Here is a 13,596-nt window from a genome sequence, read left to right as displayed (position 1 = left end):
TTAAGCAATAAAATTGATCAGATATGTAATTATCATTTTGAAAATATTTTTGTAAATACTATATAATGCAGTGAGAGTATTAAAGTTAACAGACAACAAACTAAGAAAACAACAGAGGGCATTCAGGTAAAGTTTCTCAATATTCATGACATTTGGCCCAATAGTTTCAGAGCAGAAGATTTAAGAGACAGTGTTTCTTCTATACATCTTTTTTTATCTAGAGATTGATCCACAGCTTGTTTGAGAAGTTATGATGAAGTAAAAATTTTAGGCAAAATTTGGGTTTTAGTGTATGTAGTGGCCAGATTCCTTTTTCCATGTTTCTTACATGTCTTAATTATCAGTTAGTCAAATTTTGTCAGGATCAGGTAGAAAATGGAAAAGAAACTAGAGGCTCTAAAGAGCCTGTGTCGCTCACCTTGGTCTATGTGAATATTCAACAAAGGACACAGATGGATTCATGACAAAATTGTGTTTTGGTGATGTGTTTGTAGATCTTACTTTACTGAACATTCTTGCAGCGTACAATTATCTCTATCTATAATGATTGGCCGAGTAGTTTCAGTGGAAAATGTTAGTAAAAACTTACAAATTACCAATTCAGAGGCAGCAACCATTTCAAGACAGATAGATCTTGACCTGATTAACAATTTTACCCCATGTCAGATTTGCTCTAAATGCTTTGTTTTTTGAGTTATAAGCCAAAAACTGCATTTTACCCCTATGTTCTATTTTAAGCCATGGTGGCCATCTTGGTTGGTATGCCGGGTCACAAGACACAATTTTTAAACTAGATACCCTATTAATATTTGTGGCTTAGTTTGGTTAAATTTGGTCCAGTAATTTCAGAGAAGAAGATTTTTGTAAAAGTTACTTTGGGCCAGGTGAGCTAAAAAGAGAAAGAGGATATATTACTGTTGTCTTTTGGTCCACATTTCTAAGTAGCAATATTCCAGCAGCACCTGCATACGGGGTATATATCTCCCAATTGATACGATATTCCCGTGCTTGCATTTCCTATCATGATTTTCTTGATAGAGGGTTACTGCTCACAAGGAAGCTATTAAACCAAGAGTTCTAAATGGTGAAGTTGAAATCATCCCTTCTTAAATTTTACGGACGCCATCACGAATTGGTTGACCGTTATGGAATAACCGTTTCACAAATGATATCATATATGTTCCTTACGTCGTAACTACAATCCCCTTTCCTTTCATGAATGTGACCTACCGAAATTAGACTATTTACGGGATTTGTTATCACATACACAACACGACGGGTGCCACATGTGGAGCAGGATCTGCTTACCCTTCCAGAGCACCAGAGATCACCCCTAGTTTTTGATGGGGTTCATGTTGTTTATTCTTTAGTTTTCTATGTTGTGTCATGTGTACTATTGTTTGTCTGTTTGTCTTTTTCATTTTTAGCCATGGCGTTGTCAGTTTGTTTTAGATTTATGAGTTATGACTGTCCCTTTGGTATCTTTCTTCCCTCTTTTTTAATATAAACTAGAGGCTCTAAAGAGCCTGTGTCGCTCACCTTGGTCTATGTTAATATTAAAAATTGTACACAGATGGATTCATGACAAAATTGTGTTTTGGTGATGGTGATGTGTTTGTAGATCTTACTTTACTAAACATTTTTGCTGCTTACAATTATCTCTATCTATAACAGTAGTTTCTGTGGAAAATGTTAGTGAAAATCTACAAATTTTGTGAAAATTATTAAAAATTTACTATGAAGGGCAATAACTCCTTTAGGGGGTCAATTGACTATTTTGGTCATGTTGACTTATTTTTAGTTCTTACTTTGCTGTACATTATTGCTGTTTACAGTTTATCACTATCTATAATAATATTCAAGATAATAACAAAAAAAACAGCAAAATTTCCTCAAAATTACCAATTCATGGGCAGCAACCTAACAACCAATAATCCAATTCATCTGAAAATTCCAGGGCAGATAGATCTTGACCTGATCAACAATTTTACTTCATGTCAGATTTACTCTTAATGCTTTGGTTTTTGAGTTATAAGCCAAAAACTGCATTTTACCCCTATGTTCTATTTTTAGACGTGGTGGCCATTTTGGTTGGTTGGCCGGGTCATCGGACACAATTTTCAAACTAGATACCCCAATGATGATTGTGGCCAAGTTTCAATTAATTTGGCCCAGTAGTTTCAGAGGAGAAGATTTTTCTAAAAGATTACTAAGATTTACGAAAAATGGTTAAAAATTGGCTATAAAGGGCAATAACTCCTAAAGTGGTCAACTGACCATTTTGGCCATGTTGACTTATTTGTAGATCTTACTTTGCTGAACATTATTGCTGTTTACAGTTTATCTCTATCTAAAATAATATTCAAGATAATAACCAAAAACAACAAAATTTCCTTAAAATTACCAATTCAGGGGCAGCAACCTAACAACGGAATGTCAGATTCATCTTAAAATTTCAGGGCAGATAGATCTTAACCTGATAAACAATTTTATACCATGTCAGATTGCTCTAAATGGTTTGGTTTTTGAGTTATAAGCCAAAACCTGCATTTTACCCCTATGTTCTATTTTTAGCCATGGCGGCCATCTTGGTTGGTTGGCGGGGTCACCGGACACAATTTTTGAACTAGATACCCCAATGATGATTGTGGCCAAGTTTGGTTACATTTGGCCCAGTAGTTTCAGAGGAGAAGATTTTTGTAAAAGTTAACGCCGGACGCAGGACGACGACGACGACGGACGACGACGACGGACGCAGGACGCCAAGTGATGAGAAAAGCTCACTTGGCCTTTTGGGCCAGGTGAGCTAAAAACACAGCACATTTGGCATGTTTGGTAATAAAATAATGATAACAATGAAATAACTTCTAATTTGAAAATCACTTAGTCAAGGGAGTAATTAGCCTCTTAGTAGTAGTAGCTCTTAAGTAAGCAGCTTTTTTAAAAGTCTTGATAATTAAAGTGCATTTTTAATTGTTAACATGGTTAATATTTCATTACTGCCACTTACATAATTAATTAAGGGTCTAAGACCAGCTAAAGTAAGTGCTACTCACAATTTATTTTACATTCCCTTAATATTAAGTTTGTTATTAGATTGTATAGTTACTGCTTTTTGAAATTTCATGAAGACTTGCAGTAAAATATTAGAATTCTAATAATTTTTGCTTTCATATCTTGTACAGTGTAAATTGATTTATCATGTGTCCCCTTTGTATTGCAACTTTTGGCAGATCTGATAGCATTACACAATGGTTATTAGCAGTTTATAAAACCATATTAGGATGTAAAACTTAGCAGTTGGCATGAATATTCATTATTGACAGCTGTTATTATAGCAGTTCTCATGAATATTCATTATTTGATAGCTGTTATTATAGCAGAGATGGGTTCAATTACTTTAATTAAATTAATGATTACAGCATTTCTGAAAGTATCTGATTAAATTAATGATTACATTGGCAAAGTAATCACGATTACATCTGATTACAATGAATTTAAAAATAAAAACATTTTGATTATGTGAATGAATAAACGTTCAATATAACTATAGTATTTTTGAGAAAGTATTTTATTTGGTTCAATTATAAAATAATAACTTCAAATTAAACTTCTTCTATTTAAATAAACACCAAATTTCACTACATATATATACATTACACTTTATCACCAATGATCTCTAAATTATTTTGAATTAAATTTAGTAAAGAAATATCATAATCAAGAGTTTTTTTCGTTTGTCTTCTGACCTCTTTCATAATTTATATGTATTGCAAGGTGCAGTTTATGGAAGTTTAAAACTTTAAATATGGATGAAATAAAGTTACTAGTTAAAACTATGTTAAATTTTAATAGAAATGTTTAATCAAATTGTAAACAATATGTAAGTACTAAAAATCATTGCATTTTAAATGTCCAGTACATATACATTTTTTTTTAATTTTAAACAACATATTTGTCCAACTTTTATTTAATTTGTGCTAATAAGATAAATTGTCATGTCTAATTTATCTTTTATCATATATATTTCCCTACAGCTATACTCAATTGGTAATTGCAATAAAAACAAACCTTAATTAGTCTCCTACCTGTCAATTCAAAGTTGACAAAAATCACAAAAAATAACCAAAGGAAAGTTGACTTGAATCTATAACAGTTATAATCAAATATTAATATGAAGATCATTATAAAACCATGAATATACTTGTATGTACAATATGTTTTACTAAGATAAAAGGTATATAATTGTATTATATGTCTCTGCTTAACATGCTTAAGCTAATAGTGACTTTTCAATACTATTTTTATTTTTTACTGAAGTAGACATGCTTAAAGAAACCAAACCATTTTAGCATGTTTAAAATTAATCAAATATGAATAACAAAGAAGTTGATTTAATGACCAAAAACACAATTTTAGATTGTTTCACTTTAATCAGAATGTAATCAAAAAGTAATCATGATTACAGGGTATTTTGAAAAGTAATTGATTAAATTAAATTACATGTAATAAGATTTTTGGCTGATTAATGATTACACTGATTACTAGAAAAATTGTAATCAATTACAGCTTATTAACGATTACAATTACAATAACCCCAAGTCTGTATTATAGCAGTTCTCACGAATATTTAGATCTCATTTAAATTTTTCGTTAAAAATAACTGCCAAAGAACTGTGAAGGCTAAATAAACTGCTAAGAAACAGCTATGGAATGCTATTGGAATTCCTTTATGCAAATTATTCATTGCCTTATATTTGGTAACTGTGAATGCTAAAAAACTGCTGTCAAGTGGGAAATGTGAATGCTAAAGAACTGCAGTTCACTTTTACTTGTGAGTCCATATTATACTCTGGTCAACACTTAAAAAATGGATTTATTTTGCAAAGCCAAGACAAATGCACATATAACTACCATAATAAGTAATCCTTCCAAGTCTCATCCATTTTCAATGAATGTCAAGTGATGAAAATTGTTTGTCACAGATTGATGATGGAGGGACAGACGGACAGACAGTACAAAAACAATATGTTTCCTTACCATTGTAGGGTAGACATAATTAACAATTGTTGTATGTTGTTGCTACATTACCTCAATAACTGATATCATTTCTCCTTTGTACTCATTTTTAAATCCACACTTATAAAGTCTCAGATCTGGTTCAGAAGTAACCTTTTCTATTCCATCTAAATTTTCCCAAACAGATTGATTAGCTTGATTACAAAATCTAAAAAAAATATTTTATAATATTGTTAAAATATTTTGTATTTCTACTACAAACCTCTTACATAATTATATACTGTGGATTCATTAATATTCGTTGGATACCAATTTTCGTGGATTTCGAGGGTACAGGGGAACCACGAATTTAAATGTTCAAAGAAATACTGATATTCTAAAGGAATGTATGCAGAATTTGCAAAAAAACAACGAATTTACATATCCACGAATATGCAAGTTTTCATCAATCCACGAAAATTGGTACCCACGAAAATAAAGAAATCCACAGTATATGTATGAATATCATGAATATATAACTGAAATAAACCAGATGCTCCGCATGGCGTAGCTTTATAAGAACGCAGAGGTTGAACCCTGAACGGTTGGGGCAAGTATGGACACAACATTCAAGCTGGAATCAGCTCTAAATTTGGATTGTGATTAAATAGTTGACACAGCATAGGTTTCTGACACAGAATGAATGTGTTCTAATGAACTTAAAATTTTTGTTTTCTCTTAGAGCAATTCACTATGCTGTTGAATATTAATCCTCTCAAAAAAATGTTTGAAGAAATTTTCTTTTTTATTTATGAAATTTCAAATGAGAAAAATTGAACCCAATTTTTTTAATCACATCCCCCTTTCCCCTATTCCAAAACTAATCTCAATTAAAATTTCTAATGGAGTTTGCAACAATAACTACTCATTTAAATACATCATAAAATAGTAAGATGTAAAAAAAAACTGCTTGTTATCACTGAATGGTAAAGATTATTTAATTTATCAGTTGGTAGTAAAAAGTGAATATACATTGTATATTGTATATATAACAAAGATTTAAATTCATTCTGGACAAAGAAAGATAACTCCAATTAAAAAAAATAATTGCTATTTCACAATATTGTGCAATTAGATATTTCTTGACATTGCGCAATACTGTGCAATTGAAAAGACTTGCTATTGCACAATACTTAATGTAATAATTTTAGATCCTGATTTGGACCAACTTGAAAACTTGGCCCATAATCAACCAGATGCTCCGCAGGGCGTAGCTTTATACGACCGCAGAGGTTGAACCCTGAACGGTTGGGGCAAGTATGGACACAACATTAAGGCTGGATTCAGCTCTAAATTTGGATTTTGATTAAATAGTTGACACAGCATAGGTTTCTGACACAGAATGAATGTGTTCTAATGAACTTAAACTTTTTGTTTTCTCTTACAGCAATTCACTTATTAATCCTCTCAAAAAAATGTTTGATTAAATTTTCTTTTTATTTATGAAATTTCAAATGAGAAAGTTGAACCCATTTTTTTTAATCACTATCCCATTTCCCTTATTCCAAAACTAATCTCAATTAAAATTTCTAATGGAGTTTGCAACAATAAATACTCATTTAAATACATCATTAAATATCAAGATGTAAAAAAAACTGCTTGTTATCACTGAATGGTAAAGATTATTCTAATTTATCAGTTGGTAGTAAAAAGTGAAAATACATTGTATATTGTATATATAACAAAGATTTAAGTTGATTCTGGACAAAGAAAGATATCTCCAATTAAAAAAAATTCTTGCAATTGCAACATTGCAGGTGCAACATATTTACGCCGGACAGACGGACGGACAGACACCAGACATATGTATACCATAATACGTCCCGTCAAAATTTTGACGGGCGTAAAAAAATTGACTATAAAGGGCAATTACTCCTTAAGGGGTCAATTGACAATTTTGGTAACAGTGACTTTTTTGTAGATCTTATTTTGCTGAACATTATTGCTGTTTACAGTTTATCTTTATCTATTATAAAATTCAAGATAATAACCAAAATCTGCAAAATTTCCTTAGAATTACTTATAAATTGGGGCCGCAACCCAACAATGGGTTGTCTGATTTGAAAATTTCAGGGCATATATAGATCTTGACCTAATAGACAATTTTACCTCATGTCAGCTTTGCTTTAAATGCTTTGGTTTCAGAGTTATAAGCCAAAATCTACATTTTACCCCTACATTCTATTTTAGCCATGGCCGCCATCTTGGTTGATTGACTGGGTCACGCCACACCTTTTTTTAAACTAGATACCCCAATGATGATCTATTGTTTCATTCCAGTTCATGAAAATGGTGATTTTGGGGCAAATCAGGTCATAATTTTTACAGTAATCACTTTATTACAGAAACTGATCAGTTCCTGCTTAAACATATTTGTATCTGAAGCTTATTTATGTATATTTTATTTCAACTATATATAAGTAAGACAACTCAAAATATCTTTTTAAAACTCTTTTTGTATTTCATTTTAAATTTTATTGATTGATTGATTGATGCTTAAAGCCAATTTCATGGCGGCCAGTTTTTATAGGTGGAGGAAGCCTGAGTGCCCATAGAGAACCACAGACCCTCAGTTGGAAAACTGACAATTCTAGTCAATTAAGATTGGTGTTGAAAGAACCTGCCTTGTGTGGGACTCAAACTCACAACCTCAGCATTGACAGGCTGTGATACAGTTGTTGAACTACTTAGACCACACGGCCACCGAGGCCCCCATTTCAATTTAAAGCAGAAATTCTATTTGAAGACAGGAAACAATTTTTTGACTTAACAACTGAATAAATATAAAACAATGGCATGTATCATCAACCAAATGGCACTTCTAAAAGTTTAGCATTTCTCCCTAGTCTCTCCAGGAGGGATAAATGACTCCCCCTTTCAAAATCCTAGATTTGGCCCTACAATACAGCTTCTTGTAATAAATGGTAAAGGGTTAAACTTGTTAAAGGGATATAATTTCTACTTACTCTACCTCTAAGCAACATAGTTCTGCAAATTTACCAAAAAGCTGTTTTAACAATCCTTCAGGTACACCCAACCTTGATTTCTTCATCAGATTGTAACGTATTATATCATCTATAAATTTCTTAATGTGGTAAATAAACTTCTGCACATTAATTATAGGTGTCACTCTTTTAAAAGCTTTTTTTGAAATTCTGAAAATAAAAATCAACCTCAATTTTATCATGTTAAAAGGGACTAGACAAACAAAGATGATGTCTTGAAGATATAAATCAAGTAAATATTGTTGTTAACATGAACTGTGATGTTTTAGTACTAAGTACAATGGTTGTGTCTGTAAGATCTAGACCAATTGATGTCCCTGTGGTAAATATATAACTAATCAAGTTTAACTGCATATGAATTTGTTTGAAATTGATGAAACTGATAATCTTGATAACATGTCATGCACAACTTCAATATATGAGTTTGAATTTATTAATCCCAGCAAGGGAAAAACAAAAATTTGCTTCCAATTTTGCAGATTTAACATTGTTCCATGACGTTGACGATGCCGAAGTGATACCAATATACTACCGCAAAATAAAAAGCTGTTGTGAAACAAAAAGATCAATGAATTGATGGCCATTGAACATAAAATCAAAGCACTGTGAGTGCTGTGGACAGTTAATAGAAAACCAAGGCAAAAGTAATGATGATAATTATGGAAGAGTTGGTTAAGTTTTTTATCACAGCTTATAATCAAATGATTTGTAGGGAACAGCTTGATACCACTGCATAGTTCAAACCCTAAACAGTTGGGGCAAGTAATTTGGGACACTACATTCAAGCTTGTTATAGCTCTGAATTTGGATTGTGCTTAAATATTTGACCATGTTGACACAGCATAGGTTTCTGACACAGAACGAGTGTGGTCATAGAACTGAAAAATTTGAAATTAGACTTTTACCTTTTATGGTCCAATATTACAAATTTAAATACACTGTTAGATTCAGCATATCCAAGTACACAAAGAACTTTTTTCCAAAAATATCAAAGTTTTATTTTTTACCCTTTTCAAAAACTTTAGACCAACTTGAAGACGTGATTAAATTTGAAAAAAACACCAAGAATTCAACTTTTATTGAAATAAAACAATAATTTTGGACCTTGATGTGGAGCAATTTGAAATTGGAGCACAAAATCGAAAATTTAAAAGTACAGTTAGATGATCATACCATTGTGACCATAGGGAACATGTGTTCTAAATATAAGTTTCAAGATGATTGGACATCAACTTCATCAAAAACTACCTTTACTTGACCAAAAACTTTAACCTGAAACTCAAACTTTCATTTTTTATGTTCAGTGGACCGTGAAATTGGGGTCAAAAGTCTAGTTCAGCTTTAAAATAAAGAAGATCATATCATAAGGAAAATGTGTACTATGTTTCAAGTTGATTGGACTTGAACTTCATCAAAAATTACCTTGACCAAAAACTTTAACCTGAAGCAGGAAAGACAGACAAACAGATGGACAGACAAACAGACAGACACACAGACCAGAAAACATAACGCCCCTCTACTGTCGTAGGTGGGGCATAAAAACACAGTTAGATTCAGCATATTAAAGAACCCCATTGAAATTGGTCAAGAAATGAGAAATTTATATAAAGTTCTATAAAATGCTTGTTTTTGGCTCCTATAATTCTTAAATGGTTAAGGCCATTACCCCCAAAATAATCCCATTGATCCAACCTTCCTTTTTTCGTATGACACCCTGTGCTACAATTTCATAGAGATCCATATATTTATACTCAAGTTATTGTCCAGAAACCAAATGTCTTCGGACAACGACATCACTTTACCATTATATGGCCTTGCTTGTGTAAAAAAATCTCAAGTATCAAGGCTGTTTTTTAAACTGTTCTGTTTTCCACTATCTTACATACTTTTCTCAGCAACTATACCATTTGTTTTCAAATTTTGATACTAAAACAATTTAAAGTATCAATATATTAATGTCTGAGAAGATGTATGTATATATATGTAAGCATAAGGATGTCTCCATTAAATAATAGAAAAAAGCAAATGCAGATCTATAATTTGAATTTATGAAAAGGTAATTTAATGATTTATGGGAAGCTTCAATCTTAGATCATCTTAGGATGCATTTTTTACACAAAATATTACATAGAATTAAGGCTTATATTATGTTCATGCATGAAGATTGAAGCTTCCCATAAAACACTAAATCACCTTCTCATAAATTCCAATTATAGATCTGCATATGCTTTTCTCAATTATTCAATGGTGGCCTGGGGAGGACACTGAGTTTAGTCAATGTAAGTTTTACTTTACAAAAGTTATGCTTTTCTTCCTTTCTGTGAAAAAAAAACTAAGAAGTCCACTGACACTGTTGTGGAACTATACATGCTATAGCCAAATAGGGATAATTTTTTTTTAACTTTGACCAATGTGAATTTTTGGCAGCAGCAAGGTTTTGTATAGTACAAAGGAGTAGGTCCGGTAAGACCCCTTTTTGGCCCCAAAATAAAGTCGTTTTACCAAATTGTTAATGTAAACTTTTAGTTATTTATTGGACAGTAGAATCCTTCTGCTACATAAATATGGGCTGTTTTTGACAATACAATGCACAAATATCAAGTACTAGCACCATTTAGACTTAGTGTTCTTCCCAGAAATTTTGGATAGCATCACATTTGGCATAAAAAAAAAATTGTAATTTTGTCAACATCATTTGTCGCGTCGCAGCGATGTTCTATATCCTTTATGTTAAATGTTCATATTGTTCAATTCATTACTGAGAACACAATGTAACTATACCCATGATAACAGTTGTTTCAATTTATGTTTTCTATATTCATTTATAGTTGCAGAATTATTTTTTTCCTCTTGGGCCAAATATATTAAATATATGTGTGGTTCCAGATACCCTACCTACCCAGCTAAATGAATGAATGGTTTATTATAGTGCAACCTGTACAAATACAATTACACTAAATATGTAGTAAAAAAACACTGGTTCTTATTTAAAAAACAAGAGGCTCTCAAGAGCCTGAATCGCTCACCTTAATTCTTTTGGTTAAATCTCTCATCAATGATTATTTTGACTTTTCAATTTATTTAAATGTTTTTTGGATCGTCCTATTTTCTTCAAAAGCCAAAAAAAATAATCATTTTCTCCTATGTTCTATTTTAGCCATAGGAGCTATGTTTCTTGACATACAAGGAAATAAAATATAAAATTTATACTAGATACTCTGAAACTCATTTAGCCTAAGTTTGGCTGAAATTGATAAAGCAGTTTCAAAGGAGAAGATTTTTTAAAGTAAGTCAACATGATGAACAAATTGTGAAAAAAAAGTCTTTAAAGGGCAATAACTCCTTAAGGGGTCAATTGACAATTTTGGTCAAATTGACTTATTTGTAGATCTTACTTTGCTTACCATTTTTGTTGTTTACAGTTTATTTCTATCTATAATTATATTCAAGATAATAAACAAAAACAGCAAAATTTCCTTAAAATTATCAATTCAGGGGCAGCAACCCAACAACAGGTTGTCTGATTCATCTGAAAATTTCAGGGCAGATAGATCTTGACCTGATGAACAATATTTCCCATGTCAGATTTGCTCTAAATGCTTTGGTTTTTGAGTTATAAGCCAAAAACTGCATTTGACCCCTATGTTCTATTTTCAGCAATGGCGACCATGTTTGTTGATAGATCAAAACTTTAGATACAATTTACTAACTAGATACCATAAGGAACATTCAGTTAAAGTTTGGAATTATTTGGCCCAGTAGCTTCAGAGGAGAAGATTTTTGTAAAAGATTACTAAGATTTACGAAAAATGGTTAAAAATTGACTATAAAGGGCAATAACTCCTAAAGGGGTCAACTGACCATTTCCGTCATGCTGACTTATTTGTAAATCTTACTTTGCTGAACATTATTCCTGTTTTCAGTTTATCTTTATCTATAATAATATTCAAGATAATAACCAAAAACAGCAAAATTTCGTTAAAATTACCAATTCAAGGGCAGCAACCCAACAACGGGTTGTCTGATTCATCTGAAAATTTCAGGGCAGATAGATCTTGACCTGATAAACAATGGTACACCCATGTCAGATTTGCTCTAAATGCTTTGGTTTTTGAGTTATAAGCCCAAAACTGCATTTGACCCCCATGTTCTATTTTTAGCAATGGCGACCATGTTTGTTAATAGATCACAACTTCGGATACAATTTACAAACTAGATACCCTAAGGAACATTCAGTTAAAGTTTGGAAGTATTTTGCCCAGTAGTTTCAGAGGAGAAGATTTTTGTAAAAGATAACTAAGATTTACGAAAAATGGTTAAAAATTGACTATAAAGGGCAATAACTCCTAAAGGGGTCAACTGACCATTTCCGTCATGTTGACTTATTTGTAAATCTTACTTTGCTGTACATTATTCCTGTTTACAGTTTATCTCTATCTATAATAATATTCATGATAATAACCAAAAACAGCAAAATTTCGTTAAAATTACCAATTCAGGGGCAGCAACCCAACAACGGGTTGTCTGATTTATCTGAAAATTTCAGGGCAGATAGATCTTCACCTGATAAACAATATTACCCCATGTCAGATTTGCTCTAAATGCTTTGGTTTTTGAGTTATAAGCCAAAAACTGCATTTGACCCCTATGTTCTATTTTTAGTAATGGCGACCATGTTTGTTGATAGATCAAAACTTTGGATACAATTTATAAATTAGATACCCTGAGAAACATTCAGTTTAAGTTTGAAAGTATTTGGCCCAGTAGTTTCAGAGGAGAAGATTCTTGAAATAGTTTACGACGACAGACAACGGACGACGACGGACGCCAAGTGATGGCATAAGCTCACTTGTCCCTTCGGGACAGGTGAGCTAAAAACGGTTTAGCACTACATGATCTTAAGAAGGAAAAATTATACCTTCATCAGAATGCACAGATAATATGTACTCATAGACACAGTAAATCCTATCACTGCACAATGCTGCATAAGGAAGTCTTTCAGATTCTGGTTATTAATTTCAAGTTAGTTGGCACTGAACTTAAATAACTGAAGAATGAGAACTTAAAAATAATACACATTTGTAGATAAACACTACATTTGTATCACAGACTGGTTATTTTATTTTCAATCATCAACTTCAACTGAACTTATTTCTAATATCTTTGATAAAATACACTGTACCTTCAACATGTTCAACATGATAGAATCTAAAACAATGAATGTATTCAGTAGCTTTTGAAATAGACATTTATAATGCAATGCTTAATAAAGCACATGTAATCTCATATGATTGTGATTGCAAACAAGGTTTCGATCGACACATTTCAATTTTCAATGTATTACTAACAAGAATGTGTCCCAAGGACACGGATGCCCCACTCGCACTGTCATTTTCTATGTTCAGTGGACCGTGAAATTGGGGTAAAAACTCTAATTTGGCGTTAAAATTAAAAAGATCATAACATATGGAACATGTGTACTAAGTTTCAAGTGGATTGGACTTCAACTTCATAAAAAACAACCTTGACCTAC

General features: G+C 31.9%; 1 protein-coding gene across 1 annotated transcript in view; it reads right to left on the bottom strand.

Moving 5' to 3' along the window:
• Window positions 1-13,596, bottom strand: part of LOC134727238 (uncharacterized) — a 29,754-nt gene that overhangs the window by 11,017 nt on the left and 5,141 nt on the right. The window contains exons 3-4 of the mRNA XM_063591618.1: window positions 8,025-8,213; window positions 5,092-5,227 (exon numbers count right to left, since the gene is read on the bottom strand). Coding sequence (XP_063447688.1) covers window positions 5,092-5,227; window positions 8,025-8,213 — 325 coding nt within the window. The remainder of the gene's footprint in view (window positions 1-5,091; window positions 5,228-8,024; window positions 8,214-13,596) is intronic.

The sequence above is a fragment of the Mytilus trossulus genome, chromosome 1 (genome assembly GCF_036588685.1).
Source record: "Mytilus trossulus isolate FHL-02 chromosome 1, PNRI_Mtr1.1.1.hap1, whole genome shotgun sequence".
NCBI classification, from domain to species: Eukaryota; Metazoa; Mollusca; class Bivalvia; order Mytilida; family Mytilidae; genus Mytilus; species Mytilus trossulus.
The sequence above is the reverse complement of the archived record's forward strand: the minus strand, read 5'-3'. Positions and strand labels throughout refer to the sequence as shown.